The sequence below is a fragment of the Polistes dominula genome, unplaced genomic scaffold (assembly GCF_049000335.1).
Source record: "Polistes dominula isolate Pdom_NZ unplaced genomic scaffold, Pdom_raw_medaka contig_15, whole genome shotgun sequence".
Taxonomy (NCBI): Eukaryota; Metazoa; Arthropoda; class Insecta; order Hymenoptera; family Vespidae; genus Polistes; species Polistes dominula.
Genome location: NW_028300915.1, coordinates 3462911 through 3479889, shown reverse-complemented (window position 1 = coordinate 3479889; position 16979 = coordinate 3462911). Strand labels below are relative to the sequence as shown.

General features: G+C 26.7%; 6 protein-coding genes and 1 long non-coding RNA gene across 19 annotated transcripts; 3 read left to right on the top strand and 4 right to left on the bottom strand.

The window, feature by feature from the left end:
- Positions 1-124: 124 nt before the first annotated feature.
- LOC107072034 (speckle targeted PIP5K1A-regulated poly(A) polymerase) lies at positions 125-3453 on the bottom strand. 2 transcript variants are annotated; one of them, XM_089170036.1, is made up of 5 exons: positions 3315-3453; positions 2586-2769; positions 2414-2499; positions 2032-2289; positions 125-1945 (listed from the first exon to the last, which is right to left on the bottom strand). In XM_089170036.1, exons 2-5 carry the CDS (start codon positions 2663-2665, stop codon positions 1098-1100), a joined length of 1272 nt encoding a protein of 423 aa, XP_089026162.1. In that variant the 5' UTR covers positions 2666-2769; positions 3315-3453; the 3' UTR covers positions 125-1097. The 2 variants fall into 2 exon arrangements, with proteins under 2 accessions (XP_089026162.1, XP_015187107.2); XM_015331621.2 differs by lacking the exon at positions 3315-3453 and having other exon boundaries at positions 2586-2857.
- A 777-nt stretch (positions 3454-4230) lies between these two features.
- LOC149033171 (uncharacterized) lies at positions 4231-4968 on the top strand. The gene is made up of 3 exons (XR_016175840.1): positions 4231-4371; positions 4519-4584; positions 4682-4968. It is a non-coding gene; the product is annotated as an uncharacterized LOC149033171 (long non-coding RNA).
- Positions 4969-5758: 790 nt separating this feature from the next.
- On the bottom strand, positions 5759-10134 carry LOC107071921 (speckle targeted PIP5K1A-regulated poly(A) polymerase). 4 transcript variants are annotated; one of them, XM_089170020.1, is made up of 5 exons: positions 9994-10134; positions 8578-9377; positions 8406-8491; positions 8024-8314; positions 5759-7937 (listed from the first exon to the last, which is right to left on the bottom strand). In XM_089170020.1, exons 2-5 carry the CDS (start codon positions 8832-8834, stop codon positions 6475-6477), a joined length of 2097 nt encoding a protein of 698 aa, XP_089026146.1. In that variant the 5' UTR covers positions 8835-9377; positions 9994-10134; the 3' UTR covers positions 5759-6474. The 4 variants fall into 4 exon arrangements, with proteins under 4 accessions (XP_089026146.1, XP_015186857.1, XP_089026145.1 ...); XM_015331371.2 differs by lacking the exon at positions 9994-10134 and adding an exon at positions 9658-9797; XM_089170019.1 differs by lacking the exon at positions 9994-10134 and adding an exon at positions 9587-9727.
- Pet117 (cytochrome c oxidase assembly factor-like) lies at positions 9770-10313 on the top strand. The gene is made up of 2 exons (XM_015331357.2): positions 9770-10062; positions 10127-10313. Exons 1-2 carry the CDS (start codon positions 9770-9772, stop codon positions 10263-10265), a joined length of 432 nt encoding a protein of 143 aa, XP_015186843.2. The 3' UTR covers positions 10266-10313.
- Positions 10288-11233, top strand: lin-52 (DREAM core complex component lin-52). 8 transcript variants are annotated; one of them, XM_089170053.1, is made up of 4 exons: positions 10288-10423; positions 10600-10677; positions 10780-10872; positions 10973-11233. In XM_089170053.1, the coding sequence occupies exons 1-4, from the start codon at positions 10393-10395 to the stop codon at positions 11083-11085; spliced, it is 315 nt and encodes a 104-aa protein (XP_089026179.1). In that variant the 5' UTR covers positions 10288-10392; the 3' UTR covers positions 11086-11233. The 8 variants fall into 8 exon arrangements, with proteins under 8 accessions (XP_089026179.1, XP_089026176.1, XP_089026178.1 ...); XM_089170050.1 differs by having other exon boundaries at positions 10949-11233; XM_089170052.1 differs by having other exon boundaries at positions 10774-10872.
- On the bottom strand, positions 11184-13120 carry LOC107071884 (venom protease). 2 transcript variants are annotated; one of them, XM_015331310.2, is made up of 7 exons: positions 12550-13119; positions 12265-12473; positions 12081-12189; positions 11808-11989; positions 11644-11742; positions 11413-11585; positions 11184-11319 (listed from the first exon to the last, which is right to left on the bottom strand). In XM_015331310.2, the coding sequence occupies exons 1-7, from the start codon at positions 12735-12737 to the stop codon at positions 11215-11217; spliced, it is 1065 nt and encodes a 354-aa protein (XP_015186796.2). In that variant the 5' UTR covers positions 12738-13119; the 3' UTR covers positions 11184-11214. The 2 variants fall into 2 exon arrangements, with proteins under 2 accessions (XP_015186796.2, XP_015186786.2); XM_015331300.2 differs by having other exon boundaries at positions 12081-12473; positions 12550-13120.
- LOC107071878 (PI-PLC X domain-containing protein 1) lies at positions 13121-16317 on the bottom strand. Its single transcript, XM_089170038.1, has 6 exons — positions 14737-16317; positions 14388-14645; positions 14095-14303; positions 13799-14003; positions 13458-13728; positions 13121-13380 (listed from the first exon to the last, which is right to left on the bottom strand). Exons 1-6 carry the CDS (start codon positions 14816-14818, stop codon positions 13140-13142), a joined length of 1266 nt encoding a protein of 421 aa, XP_089026164.1. The 5' UTR covers positions 14819-16317; the 3' UTR covers positions 13121-13139.
- Between the last annotated feature and the right edge of the window lie 662 nt (positions 16318-16979).

Below are 16979 nucleotides of genomic sequence, written 5' to 3'. Positions count from 1 at the left end.
CACATTGCGCATGGATAGTGTATTTTGGAGGAAAAGGGATTTTTCTTTAAAACAATATACTTATAATATCTACATAAGATATAAACTTATTTAATGGATAAAAAATATCTCATAAACAATTGAAAAAAGTTAAGAAATAATATATAATATACAGTAATAAAATAAAACATAATATATAATATACAGTAATAAAATATAAAATAATATATAATATTCAGTAATAAAATATAACATAATATATAATATTCAGTAATAAAATATAACATAATATATAATATTCAGTAATAAAATATAACATAATATATAATATATAGTAATTAATAATTTAATTACGTATGGTATATTCTGAAACATGGATGCACGCACAACCCAACATGACATTCTTTGCATTGATATCGAGATTTTCATCTCTTATCGTTTTTTGTATATACGGCACACCTTCACGATCCTTTTTTCCCATTAAATTCATAAAGAGAAGAAAAATGTCTTCCGTTGAGTCGTGCTGAGTAATTGTTTCTCAGTCTTATACAATGATTGCTTGATTGTTTATGATATTTTTTCAAAAATTGGTCGATCAATTTTAATTGAAATTTTGCTATTGATAATGTTTTACCCGTATTTAATTTATATAAACAATATAAGAGTTCCAAAGACATATGACGATCATATGAAAAAAATACTTCTTGTACTATTTCGTCGTTTTTCTCGTAGAATGTGAGAGAGTGCTGATGACCATATCGGTCTTGTCCATAACACCCATCAATTTATTGTATTCAGGTACACAAGTTAGTTTCTGTATGATATTTTGTATACAAAATATAAGATTTGTAATGATGTTGATGTTTTTTTGTATGTATATAGGATAAAACTTCAACTTTTTGTTATTTAGTTTCTTAGTCAGTAGAAAAAACTTGCACTTGTAGTTTGCACACTTTCCCAAAAATATTTTTCACAATATTAAATACTAGAAAGTAATAATTATCCTTTATATATTGTTCTTTGTCAATTATGTCAGCATGGTTTTGAAAATTATCTGGTAAACCGACATTCATATATGAGCCAGAACATATTGCTAACACTGCAATAAAGCTACTGATTTATATTACGTAATTCTCATACGTAAATAAATTTTCTAAAAGATTTTTGTAATTGTTCTCTTGAGATGAATTACAGATCTCTGCGCTTATTTTACAATTTTTTTTAAATGTTGCTATATCTTTTTTACTTATAGAGTCAAAACAATTATCGTTTAATTCAATGGGATCTTGAATATAAGCATTAGCTTTTTCCTTACATATAGTCTGCATAAACTTAAAGTCTACATACATATAGTAGGGCATACGGGAAGTATCAATTTCGCGTATCAATGCGTTTGAATATGCCATGCCGCGCTTAGGACAAATGATAATGGTATTAAAATAAAAATTAGCATAGTAGTTGAAAAAACCTGTCAAAAGTTGTGGAATTGTGCTACGATTGTTAATAGGTAATAATACCGTATTTATATCAAAATTTACTTGAAAACAATGAACAAATTTAGGTCTACACGTTTTCTGGAGTTCCAATAAAGATGGAAGTATCCGTGTTTCCGGTTGTTGTAAATAAAATATTATTAATAATAATAATGTATAATTGGATATTTTTCCGTTACCTGTCGTTTTACTTTGTCTTGCCCAAAATTTAATGATAACCATTAATGGTCTTATTCTTCTATCCAGTAAAAGACAGTAGTTGATATAATAACTTTTATGTATAGCAAAATCGTTTTTAAATGACATATGACAAGAAACCTTATTCGGAACAAAATAAAATTTAATAGGATTTTTGTCTTCTAGTGTTAGTAATATATTCTTAAATATGTAATTCAACTTTTTCATTACAGGTTCCAGTTTACTAAAAAGCATTTCCGTCTTACAACGTCTTTCTGATTCACATATTGGCTCATCTAGAAGAAATGTAATTAATTGTAAAATGTATATTATTAATATCTCACCGTAATTTTAAGCTTATTAATATGATTCGTAAATTTACCATTATCCAAATAAACATCCAAATCGCAATCTTTAAATGCTAGTCCCATTCGCGTAGATCCAAATCTAACGAATCGACATTTTGGAAATTCACTTGCAAATATTTCATCTAAAAATTTACAGATTGAGTCATATCGTTCTTCAATTTCTTTATCATTAAGCAGTACTGTATTCAAAAATGTTTCGAGTTGTATTTCAAATGTAGTTTCGTTATTGAATATACTCTTTATAGAATCCAAATCTATAATTTTCGTTGTCTCTGCAACATATTTATCATGAAAATCTTTTGGATCTTAAAATAAATGTTTAACATTATTATTTAATATCATTTAACAAAATAGAATGTAAAAAAATATATATATGTATATATAATATATCCATACCATTATTATAAAATATTCTTTTTGGAATATTTAACTTTGGATTATTTAACCAGATCGGTTTGTTTATTAAGTCTTCCGTGGGTTCTCTTGTAAAAGAAAGAAAAGAAAATAATGTACTACGAATATTAAACTAAATAATTGATATAAATTAATTAATCAAATTTTTTTATACCTTTTTTTAAATTCAATAATAGCCCAATCCTTATTAATTCTGAGCTTTGCAATTGGCCCAAAATTTACGAAAAAGTCCATTAGTTTATATTTGGTACAATTTTTTGGTAAACAAGGAATAAATATAGAGCGTTCTACCCATTCTTTAAATTTATTAAATTGAACTTCTCTTAAATGGTTTGTTCCTGATAAATGATTTACGAATTGAGTATGATCCATTAATTGTACTGAACAAACTTCACAATAATAATTTTCCATTTTTTAATATTTTTATAATATTATAAATTCATATATTATGAAACATGTATCTATAAATTATTTCATTAAATATTTTTTATTTTCACTATTTAATTTAAAATTTAATATTTCCTTCTCTTTTGCTTGAGCTTTTACCAAATATTTTTATATTTATATTTCTTATAATCAGTAGAAATTATATCTGTATTTTTCTTTTTCATCGAATTCTATATCAGTTTTCCATGCTTTTTTTTTTTTTTTAAATTAATGTAAATATAAATATCCGATCTTCTGTGATATCCATGCATTATATTAGTTTCTTTAACAAAACGAATAACGTCATCTTCACGCCACGTCACGTTTTTTCTCAAGCAAGGTAAATCTTCCGATTTTATTTTATTATTCAGAGAATAAAGTGCACTTTGATTATATCGAAATAAAAACACTTAAATCTTCTGATATTCTTCAATTATTCTGATTAAAGTTGATTTACCGATGTAAAAAGTTCTTCTTTGTTATTTTCTAATCCTTACGTATAAAACCACGACTCATAGAAGAATCATAGTTCATTTCTAGCATGAGTAGTCATATAAGGTAAAAAAATAAATCATTTTCCGTCATTTATTTTGTCACTTATAGTAGTAAAAATAATTATCAATATTTTCTTTTAGTTAGCTTCAGAAATGTGTAAGTGTATCTATAAGATTGTATGTGATATATGAAGATACATTAGTAACAAAATATATTTTAAATCAAACTTTTATATATATAATATATATATAAATTGCACGTATTTGAAGACTTACACCATCTTTAATATTTCTTTTTTTAAAGCATCAAAAGCTAATGATAATATAAATATGTAAAAGTAAAACTAATCACTATGCTCGTGTAATGTAAATAAGAAGTATGAGATAAAAAATAAGAAATAAAAAATAAAAAATAATACTTTTATCGGCTTAATTAACGCATTGAATGCTCGAATGATGGATGTAGAAACAAAGGAGAACGAACACTATAGACAATAACATTATCCGTCATTTAAAATCATAAGAAATAACTAATACTTATTTCTGCCATTAGGGCGGCATGACGATCAGTAGGATCATTGTTATCTATTAATTGGTTTTTTTCGTGTGGTTTGTTATCTCGGGCGCTCAGTCCTTGGAGCATTGTGCCCAGGCCCCTTGCGGGAAGCACCAATCATTGTGGTGGTTCCGCGGGCAGCCCCGTCCCTCGTGCGAAGCGCAGCAGTCCGGTCCGCCTAGAGCTCTATCCAGATGAGTACTCTCATCCGCTATTTTTGCTCTTACAGAGAAGACACCAGTATGGTTTTGTATAGTAAATACTTTTGTTGACATCAAGCGAGATTGAATTATTTATTGATAATTGTATTAAATTTCATTAAAAATATTATTTGACAGTTGATGTTAGTACTTAACCTTTCTATTTTTAACATTAAAAGATAGATTCAACTACAAAATACTATTCAATGATTGATTTATAAACATGGATAACCTCTCTATTTGGAACGTTTCAGTAATAATTTGGTAAGTAATGTTTTAATATTACTCTGAAAAATAGATAATCTGTTTAAATTATAAAAACACTGGATTTGTTTAGTAATATATATTAAATATATTGAATAACATATTACAAATAAAAGCTCAATAACTCTTATTTTTATTTTAAAACAGATGAAAAGTATGCCAGTAAAAAAAGAAGACAACAACAAAAGATCAGTCGCTGCTAAAAGCAAAATGGTATATTCTTATTTTGAAACATTAATTATTTATGTTTATGTTATATAAATATGTAAATTAATTGTAAATTTAAAAATAATAATTGTATTTTTTTTAGGAGTATGAAAGTGGAATAAAATCTGTTGACGAAGAGACCATTATGTCTTTGCTTGCTGAAAATCTATGAGGGCTCAAATAGAGAGAATGAATGCAATTTTAAAAGAATATAAATCGTATTCAGCAGCTTCAGAATATTTAAGCAAATACATAATCATGAACTTAATTAAACATGGTAAAAATTGTATATATTTAAAAAAAAAAAAAGTAATGAACTGCACATAGCATAAGTGAGTAGTTAGAATTGTACATTTGAAATAAAATAAATTTGTATCATTTATATGAATATATCTATATTTATTTATTCATTTGTTCCGTTGTAAAAATATTATAAAATTATAAATAATAAAATTAACATCATTATTAACAATGCACAATATATGTACAGCAAATGCATAAATTAAATGTTTAAAATTCTTCATTTCATAGTCGCAGATCCATATACTTTGGTATGACGTTTGCAGTTCTCATAATAATTTTTCACGCAATACTAACGAACATTGAAAAAATGTTTAATTATTTTGTATTTAACACAGCAACAATTTGGAAAATCAATGTTGATTTTCTCAAATAATACTTTTAGTAAATCAAATGTATTTTTCAATATGTTTTCAGACAGAAATCACTAGTTGTCTACGACTATTACACGATTTCAATAAAATTTCTTCTTCATTCATTCACAAATAATTAAAAAAATTGCAAAAAATAACGATAAAACTCACAGACTAACACTCACTACATGTTTTTTTAAAACTGTCTCACCTTATCAACTACCGAGACTCACCTTAACAACTACAGTGCACTCTGGACTAAAACTTTATTTCTTCCACATTTAGCGGACACTTATCGTATACAGCGTTGGTTCTCCTGTGTTTCTACCTCCGTCACTTGACACATTACTAGTCCGCCATCTTGATTACCAATTCAAGGAATAAAACTAACTAATTGACTTAAACGAAACTAGTATTTTAAATAGTTGGCGCCAGATTCGTTACTTTCCTTCATAACTTTTTGTATATGCTGTTGATATTTTGAAATGATTAGGTAAATTTTAAAATTGTTTAAATATGACAGAGGATAGAATTATATATATTTTAATTAATAAAAAATAATATATGAATTTACAAAAGGCCAGTAGTTAAAATATAAGGTTTCCATGATTTAACTGAATTATACAATTTAATGCTGACACATGTACACTTAATTATTATTATTATAAATAATAATTATTAATTTTAGTATTAAATTACTTATGCGTTATAAAGATAAAAGCTTTTATTTATTATAAATAGATAAACTTAAATCTATAGAATATGAAAGTTTCAAATTGCAAATGATACAAATAAAATACCTTATTTCATAGATTCTAATACGATCATCATACTTGATTTAATACAGTTATTTTTTACGAGTCTTTATTTACACTCACACCATCTTCTTTTATGATCTGTTCTTTGGTAATGCATGATTTCATTGATAAAACAAAATTTATCCCAATATTCAAATTCTTTCAAAAGAAAGAATTATTATTTTTATGTAGAAAAATAATTTATTAAAACTAGAGATTAAGAAAATAAGATTTTCATGCTGACAATATTTAGTTTCATTTTATTTAATTATTTATTCAATAGATTATTTAAAATATCCAAAAATATGATAAATGCTGTCAGAATATTTTGGTCCTTTCTTTTGCATTTATCAAATTTTAAATATTTACCTAATAACATAATCAATTATATTAAATAAATCGATCAATAATCAAATCTATATTATGTTTTAACAGTTATTAATTCTTTATATATTCTCTAATGATAATTTAAATCTTTTCATATGCATTAAAGTATTCATAGTAATTTTTCGTAATCTGGAGCCAATGAAATTGCCCAAATTTTTGAAGAGTTTGCTTTTCATTCTATCACTTTTTAATACTAATTGGACTTGAAGTGGATTATCTTTTTTTTCAAATATACACGTAAAATCTAATTTTAATGGTTTGTAGTCTTGTCTTTTACTATTCTTTTCTACAAGAATATCCGATATGCCAATTTCCTTCTTTAAAGGGCTGCTAAGAAGATCAGTACTAACTGTACAAGATCTCCTATTAAGCAATGCTGAGTCATTTCCCGTACAGTGCAACAAAAGCTGTTGATGTCTTTTTGTATGTACATCAGATAAAACTTCAACTTTTTGTTGTTTAGTTTCATTGTCAGCAGAAAGAATTTGCACTTGTAGTTTGCACACTTTCTCAAAAATATCTTTCACAATATTAAATACTATAAAGTACCAATTATCCTTTTTATATTGTTCTTTATCAATTATGTCCTCACGATTTTGAAAATTATTTGGTAAACCGACATTTACATATGTGCCAGAACATATTGTTAACACTACAAAAAAGTTACTGATTTCTATTTCGTAGTCATACGTAAGTAAATTTTCTAAAAGATTTTTGTAATTGTTATCTTGAAATGATGTACATATGTCTGCGCTTATTTTGCAATTTTTTTGAAATAATGCTATTTTTTTTGCATATATAGAACCTACACTATTATTATTTAATTCAATTGGATCTTGAATACAAGCACAACTACTAACTTTAAGCTTAGATTCTTCTTGCATAGCCATTTCCTTATATCGATTCATATAGTCTGGCAAATTGGAAGTATCAATAAATAATTCTTTTGGATGTGCTATACCATCTCTAGGACAAATGATATTTGTTTTGAAAGGAAAATTAGCATAGAAGTTGAAAAAACCTGTCAGCAGTTGTGGAATAGTGCTACGATTGGTAATCGGTGGTAATACCGCATTTTCATCAAAGTTTACTTGCCAACCATCAATAATTATAGGTTCACACGTTTTCTGGAGTTCCATTAAAGGTGGAAGTATCCTTGTTTCCGGTTGTTGTAAATAAAATATTATTAATAATAATAATGCATAATTGGATATATTTCCGCTACCTGACATTTTACTTTGTCTTCCCCAAAATTTAATGATAACCATTAATGGTTTTATTCTTTGATCAAGTGAAAGACAGTGTTTTATAAGATTACTTTTATATATACCAAAAGCGTTTTTAAATGAAATATCACAAGAAACCTTATTCGGAACAAAATAAAATTTTATAATTGGAGTCCTTGCTTTTAGTATTGGTAATATATTCGTAAATACGTTATTCATCTTGTACATTACATGTTTAACATCTCTAAACACTTTTTTCGTCATTAAACCATTTTTTGATTCACATATTGGCACACCTAGAATAAATGTAATTAACAGTAAAATGTATATTATTAATATCTCACCATAATTTTAAGCTTATTAATATAATTTGTAAATTTACCAATATCCATATAAATATCCAAATCGCATTCTTTAAATCCTAGTCCCATTTGTGTAGATCCAAATCTGTAGGATCGACAATTTGGAAATACACTTGCAAATTTTTCATCTAAAAATTTACAGATGGATTCATATCGTTCTTCAACTTCTGTATCACTAAGCAGTACTGTATTCAAAAATGTTTCGAGTTGTATTTCAAATGTAGTTTCATTATTAAATATACTCTTTATACAATCCAAATTTACAGCTTCCGTTGTCTCTGTTACATGATTATCATGACGTCTTATTGAATCTTAAAATAAATGTTTAATATTATTATTTAATATCATTTAACAAAATAGAATGTAAAAAAATATATATATGTATATATAATATATCCATACCATTATTATAAAATATTCTTTTTTGAATATTTAACTTTGTATTATTTAACCAGATCGGATTGTTTAATAAGTATTCCGCGGGTTCTCTTATAAAGGAAAGAAAAGAAGATAATGTACTACAAATATTAAACTAAATAATTAATATAAATTAATTAATCAAATTTTCTTATACCTATTTTCAAATTCAATAATAACATAATGCTTTCCCATTTTGTGGTTTGCAATTGGCCCAAATTGTAAAAAAAACTTCAATAGTTCATCCTTGGGTATAAATTTTGGTATAGAAGAAACAAATATAGAGTGTTCTATAATCCTTTTTTGAAATTCTTTAAATTGACATTGTTTTAAATGTTTTTTTCCTGATAAATGATTTTGGAATTGAATATTATTCAATAATTGTACTGAACAAACTTCACAATAATTTTCCATGTTTTAATAGTTTTATAAAATTATAATTCATATATTATGAAATATGTATCTATAAATTATTTCATTAAATATTTTGTATTTTTAGTATTTAATTTAAGTTCAATATCTCCTTCTCTTTTGTTTCAGCTTTTACCAAATATTTTTATATTTATATTTCTTATAACCAGTAGAAATTATATCTGTATTTTTCTTTTTCATCGAATTCTATATCAGTTTTCCATGCTTTTTCTTTTTTTTTAAATTAATGTAAATACAAATATCCAATCTTCTGTGTTATCCATGTATTATATTAGTCTCTTTAACAAAACTAATAACGTTTCTTCTCAAACAAGGTAAATCTTCTGATTTTATTTTATTATTCAGAGAATAAAGTGTACTTCGATTATATCGAAATAAAAACACTTAAATCTTCTGATATTCTTCAGTTATTCTGATTAAAGTTGATTTACCGATGTAAAAAGTTCTTCTTTGTTATTTCCTAATCTATACGTGTAAAACCACAACTCATAGAAGAATCATAGTTCATTTCTAGCATGAGTAGTCCTATAAGGTAGAAAAATAAATCATTTTCTGTCATCTATTTTGTCACTTATAATAATAAAAATAATTATCAATATTTTCTTTTAGTTAGCTTCAAAAATGTGTAAGTATATCTATAAGATTGTATGTGGTATATGAAGATACACGAGTAACAAAATATATTTTAAATCATATATATATATAAATTGTACGTATTTGAAGATTTACACCACCTTTAATATTTCTTTTTTTAGAGCATCAAAAGCTAATGATATTATAAATATGTAAAAGTAAAACTAATCACCATGCTCGTGTAATGTAAATAAGAAGTATGAGATAAAACATAAGAAATAAAAAATAATACTGTTATCAATTTAATTAACGAATTATTATTCGAATCGTTTTTTTTCCATATTATGTACTTAAATATGGCTTTAAACAAACTCTATACTACAGTAAAATGTGTAGAGGACGTATTATATCGATTAGATGGCAAAATATCGAATGATCGATTGTTCTTATTTTCGATAGTAGATATTCAACATGTGTTAACTTCTCTCGATAGTTTATATATAAGATTTATTTTATTTAAAGTAGATAATACAAAAAAAAGGAAAATGTCAACGCTTGCTAAACTCACTTTTGGAACGTGTTGTCTATTATCTGCCGGCATAATAGGATACGTACATTACAAACAGGAAGATGATAGGTAATATTAACTATTAATATGTTTTGTCTATTGGAGGTTATGTGAGTTTATTTTACTTTCTTAGAAAACGACTTCACGAAGGTGTATTGCGAGATATCGAACGACAGCAGCGCCGGAAAATAGAAAACATCTATAATCTTCAACAACAAATTGATTTGACGAGAGAATTACAAAAAAGTGTTAGTCGTGAAAACAATTCTTAATATTATCGAAGATTTTAATAGAAATAAAAGGTCAATTAATAACGTGTATTTTTATCGACGACATTTTCCATTCTCCATTTCGATTTTTTTTTATTTCCAATGTTACTTGTTATTAATATTTAACAACATGGCAACGGATGAACCTGTGGATCAAACTGGTATATTTTTTTTAAGTCAATGTTTTTAGTTTTAAGTTAATATTTTATTATTAATATTAAACTATACATGTATACATAAGATTAATATATTATTTGTAAATAACGTTGCATATATTCAAATTCCAAAGTTAATGTATTAACTTTCTAGTATTTATTTTTAATATTTCTACTAACAGATTTGACTTGCGTCGAAGAAAGTCTTATGAGTTTAGAAAAACTAGACAGAGCATCGCCAGACTTATGGCCAGAGCAAAGTAAGTTAATTTTACATAATTATACACTTTACCTATCAGGTATTGTTTATTCATTATAAAAGCATAAAATACCATATATAGTAGCGACCGATGAAGTTCCAGGTGTAAACGAGTTTGTAGCTCAAAATTCTCCTCAGTTAGAGCCATCTACTTGGGCATCTTTATTAACCACGGATGATTTGAATCAGTTACACCGTAAGTAGATGCTGAACCGATATCAAATTTTAATTATACATATCATCATGTATTAAGATGATTCTTCTTTTCAAAGAATTGGGAAATTTATCTATGACAGGACTTATATCAGAAGTTAAAAAATTACATGATTTAGCTTATCAACTTGGTATGGAAGAGGCTAAAGAAATGACACGCGGCAAATATTTAAATATATTTAAACATAAGTTATAGCAGAAGTAATTATTGAGATTTAAATGGAAACAAATGAATGTAATATATATAGATATATATATATATAATTTGTGTTAATTAAGTTTTAAGGTAAAACTAATTGTCATTATTTATATACATATAAAATATTTAAAGATTTTCTAAAAGCCATCTCGTATATTTTTTTACATCCACAAAAACCACTGGTAAATTTGATTTGTCATCACAGTTGGAGCCATAGGATAGAATTCCTACCTGGAGATGTAAAGTAGATTAGCTAAAATTTGTCTTTATTTTACGTTATATATTAAACGTATATGTTTATGAATAAAAAATAATTGCTTATACCAAAAAATAAGTATCACTATATTTGTACAATAGGGGACTTCCATTGTAAGCTGAACAAGGTTCTGTTTCTCCGCCAGCACACAATTCTACCGAGTATCCTTCATTTATAAAATCTAAGCAGTTTTGTTTAGGTAACAATACCATTTTTAATTCTTGTTGTATATTTAACATATCTGAAAACAACGTTAAATATTAAAACAATGATTACTTTCTTTTGCTTACTTTAAATACCTTTTTGATTCGATAATCTACCCCAACCAATCAATACAGTATTTGAACCTGTTCTAATATAAATTTCTTTGGGTAATAGACAAACAGGTTGTGCTGTTACTGTGTACAAAATTTATATTTAATTATAAGAAATGAATTTATTTTTAATTTAAATATCTATTTACCTTCAAAATGAATAGGTCTTTCTAAACGAATTAATGCTATATTATTTTCAAAATTGTCAGCACAATAATTCGGATGTTTTATTATATAGGATATATTATAATGTCTAACTTTATGACCACAAAGTAAGGAATTACAATCAGGATCTGTTTCGGTGTTAAATTCTCCAATAGTTACAACATACCTATTTAAAAATAACGATTAAACGTTTAATTCATGCATTTAACTCTTCTTGAAGTGATATTAAATATCTAAGGATATATTCAAGTGTATACAATTTGTAGATTTGAGAATTAGCAAGAGCACAGGAAGCTGTAGTTACTATTGCTCTTTCACTTATAATTGTACCACTACAAGGATATTTGATGTGTCCTGTTTGCAAATCTACCATCAAAAGAAATAACATTGAAATTGAAATTTTCAATTCATGGTATTTCAAATGATTAACAGTGTACTTACTTATGAAACCAATTCTAGCTAGAAAAGGGTAAGATCCAAAATTATCAATGTTATTTTTAATAAGACTTTTACCACATTTGTAATACGATCTTGATTCTAACAGTGATCTTATGTTTTCTTCATATAATGTTGGATTAACAGGATAACTAATTGTATCGCAACACACTTTTGGTCTTAATCCTGAATAATCGCATATCGATTGACGAAATCTGTAATCAGGTTTATAAGATTTGTACACTTTTTCTTTTTTTTTTTTGGTTGCTTATAGAGATGCATCAAATATACCTGTATATTGGAAATTCATTCTTTTTCATACGCATCGCTATATCTGGACAATATTCAAGAAACGTACATTGTTGATTATTTTGACAAAAAAAAGTATTGCCAGTACTTATAGTTATTTGATTCAAGAAAAACACAATTACAATTGATATAAGCATCATTACATTCATAGATATATCATTAGCTAACATTTTAACTTTTTATTTATTATTTCAATTAAGAAGAAATTGATTTGGTAAATAAGTTTATTTTTGAATCCTACCGACAACCGTTATTACCCGTGACAAACGATGAACTGATATCTCCCAATGTACGAGCACGACTTAGTATTTCTATTGGTCTCCTTGACGTTATTGTTATTTCTTCTTCCGCCGGAAATCTCTTTGTCACGTAAAAAGTTATATACGTATTATACGATTCATCTTTTTTTTTTTTTAATACGAGATTAAACGAGGGAAAACAGAATGAGCTAATAAAACTAAAATCGTTGATAATAGAAGATGAAAAAAAAAAGAACAGGTATTATCTATCTAACTAATTCTTTCACAGTTTGTGAGAAAATATCAAATGAAACATGTAGAATTTATTGTTTATTAACAGTTAGAATTCCGTCTATCGTTCCATTCGATAGAAGTCTCTATGATACCAGAACTTCTTACGAAGTCAACAGCGACGATGTTAGCTGTATGCTGCCATTTGGTGGCATACCAATTGGTGACATTAGCATTGACTTTATCAGCCATTTGACGAAGACCTCCTAATCTGTTCCAAATCACGTCCCACATATTAGGAGTTAATTCCGCCATTGCAGATCTCGGCGTTATTTTGTAGTCCCTGAAAAGAAGATATCAAATTATATTATAGGATAGTTCAGTCAAGAGATAAAGATTATAAAGATAAAGGATTTTTACCGAGCAGTCGATGTTTCAATACGATTAAGATACCGATATAAATCATCGATAGTTTGAACGTTACCCCATTGATGCGTAACGCAAGGCCATAGACTCTCATATAAACTGAGAATTTGTTTTTCATCATAGCCAATAATCAGTCTCCTTTTCGAGGACCAAATTGTATTTAATGTTGTAAGCCAACCAGTTCTATAAGGTAAATAGTAATCTGCAAATTGTTTCTCCAAATATTTAACGAACTGATGATGTATGGATACATTTTTTTGAAATCCTGTTCAAATTAAACGAAGTGTTTAGTTAAATTGTTTCATGATAAATTTAAATATCAATGTGATAATTACCAACGGGAAATTCTTGAACGTCGAAGATCACGATTTCCTCTGTATTATTGAGAAATATTTTTACTTGTTCGATGATAACTTTTAATGGTATTAATCGTATGATTCCATGATTACCCCACCAAATTTCATTCGTGCGTGGATAATATCCTACTCTGATGTCCAAGTATCTTACCCCGTATATCAATTGCGCGAGTACGTCTATGTCCTGAAAGCTATGAAAAGTCTCGAACGTTGCTCAAATCGATATTACTTAATTAGAGGATTAATTATAATTGAATATATGTATTTTTCTTCACCTGCGTTATAACATATTTATCAATAATGTCCTCTTCAGCAGCCAGTTTGTGGATCGCGTAAGATGCCGAATCGTGAGTACCTGGTAAAAAGATTTTATTCATTCTAAGAGGACCTAGAATATCTTTTCTTTCAGCCATCCAATTAGGATACGTCTTAAGACAATTCACTTTCCTCAGGACACCATTTCTCAACCAAGCAACGTAATAGTCTAAATATAAAAACACAGTTAATTCCTTAAACTCGTCAAATTGATAAAAATAAAAAATAAAGATATCTTTTTGTTAAAACGTACTGAGACATTGTCCTTGGAAGGTCAAATTTTTAGTAGGTAAATACTCAGCTTGAATTCCTGTATTCTTTATACCACTCGATGATTTAGGTTCCAAAGTAAAAATCGGTTCTAATCCATTTGCTGGATCATCAGTGTAAAGTGCGATTTTGTCGCTATCCGATCGATACTTTGGATGATTCCAATAAATTTCCAGTTCACGTATCATTGATTTTGATATAATCGGTGATATAATTAAACTTACGTGAGAATGCTGAAATTCTGAGATTGATTCGAAGTTGAATTTTTGTTGAATATCTTCAAGAATGAAAATATCTTCGTATATAATTTTAATAATGATTTAAATTATTACCATCACCGTTGTTCGAGTTACACGTTTTACTTGTTGTAACACCAAAAATCATCAAAAAGTATAGAAGGATTAATAGGATCATTTTTTTTTCCTCTTATATATATATATATATCCTTGAGCTATTCTATCTATTGAAACTTGTTTTATTCGATTCGTTCTCACAATGTTTTGAAGTAATCAATCGCGTAACGTTGAAACCGCAAGGAAAGTGTCCCTTTCTTGAATACTCGATTTCGTTATAGAACTTTCGTTATAGAACACTTATATTCCAACAAGAGAAAGAAAGAGACTAAATTCTGTTCTTTGCAAAGTTCCAAATTTCATTCGAAGAAAATATGAATGGAAATTCTCTTTCCTTGATTATTTCTTTTTCTTTCTTTCTTTATATTTCCTGATGTTTTTTGTTATCTATCAAATTAAGTAGTTGCCAGTCGACAAGGATAACTTTGTTCGCGTGATTTCCTCAAGAAGACTAACGGCGTGAGACCTACTTATTAGCGTGGTTACGACAACCAGAATAAAACGTTGTCTTGAGTTTCTATTTGAAAATGGTAGATCAGTTTATACATACCACGATTGATGTGCAATGACAAAACTTAATTACAACATTTTTTGCAATCGCTTTTTTTTTTTGAAACAGTATATCTCACAAAATTTTCAAATATTATTTATTTATCATCCGTGTAAGAACAAAGATATCACGTCGTTGCAAGAATCTGTATTTATAATTTGATATCTACTGATTCTCTTTTCTCTGATAAATAAATCTTATATAACATAGTATTTAAAAATAATGATCTGTTTGTTTTAAGCTTGACTTTTTTTTTCTTCAACGATAATATCACAAATTTCAATCTTATTTACAATTATTTATGTAAAATATACGAATGTAATTTACGATAAAGATAAATTTCTATGTGACTGAAATTGTTTTATTTTTTCTTTTCCTTTGCAAATTTCGATCCTTAATATAAAATTGAATAAATCATTTTTAATTATACTTACTAGTACCAATAAGAATCATTATAGAATTCTCATCATAATTTTTTTTTAAGGATCAACGTATGCGCTTTGCAACTGACGTTGTTGTCGAGCATTACGTGGTTATATTGAAAGAGAAAGGAAAAAGGAAAATGAAGGATGCGAGGTATATATATTTCCAAGAACGATTCTTTTAAGAAATATTATTCACAGATGAAGGACTGGTTAAACATAATATTTCTTCTCTTTTTTTTTTTTTTTTTATATATGTCGAACGAGAAATAATTATCGTAATAAAATAAATGTTTTTTTTTCGACAAAGAGATTTAACAAAAAACAAAAAAACAAAATAGAAATTCACTTTGAAATAATTTTGGAAAAGCACAATGCCACCACAAGCACGATTCTCGTTCGATTATCGCACGACTTATGGCACTTGTCTGCTTCATAAAACGTACCATGGTTGGTTGAACGATAATTTCGACTTTGAATGTATTTGTGCATGCATTATATATATATACATAAATGCGGAAATGAATAGTCAGACTATTTTTATATGTATTTTCTTTTCTTTTGAATATTTTTGAATAAACGAATGACGCGTGATGCATCAGCAATTCCTAGTGAAATTTTAAATGAACGAGTTATTATATCCAATTACAAAAATAATAATAATAATAATAATAATAATAATAATAATAATTGGATCGTAAGAAATAAGATATATAATTGGGTTTGTAAACCTTCTTTATTTATAAAACTGGAAAAAAAGAAAACTTTTATGAGAGTAACAAACTTTTGGCTTATGTGACTAGTTGTAATACTCAGCGGCAATACTATATATTAGTGCAATGTTAGGTATGTACATTTTCGTGTGGTCGCATTTATTTATTTCGCGTGTATGTGTATTGGTGTATATATATATTTGTTTGTTTCTTTTCTTTTATATGTATAATATTATTATTATTATATACATATCGAGAGATCGATCAAGAACAATAATTATTTTTCAAGTCTTCTTTTTACGCAAAAAATCGAATGTGATTTATTTCTTTTTTTTTTTTTCGGTTTGTTTTATAAATTACGAATTCTACGCACGATTTATTTACGTAAGTGAAATTAAAAAAAAAGAAAAGAAAAGAAAAGAAAAGAAATCTACATTGTGAAACGATTAACATTCATTCGAACGATTTTCTAATCGATTTAATTTCAATGTGTGTGAATAATTTTTAATAATTAAACATACGTAAAATACATATATG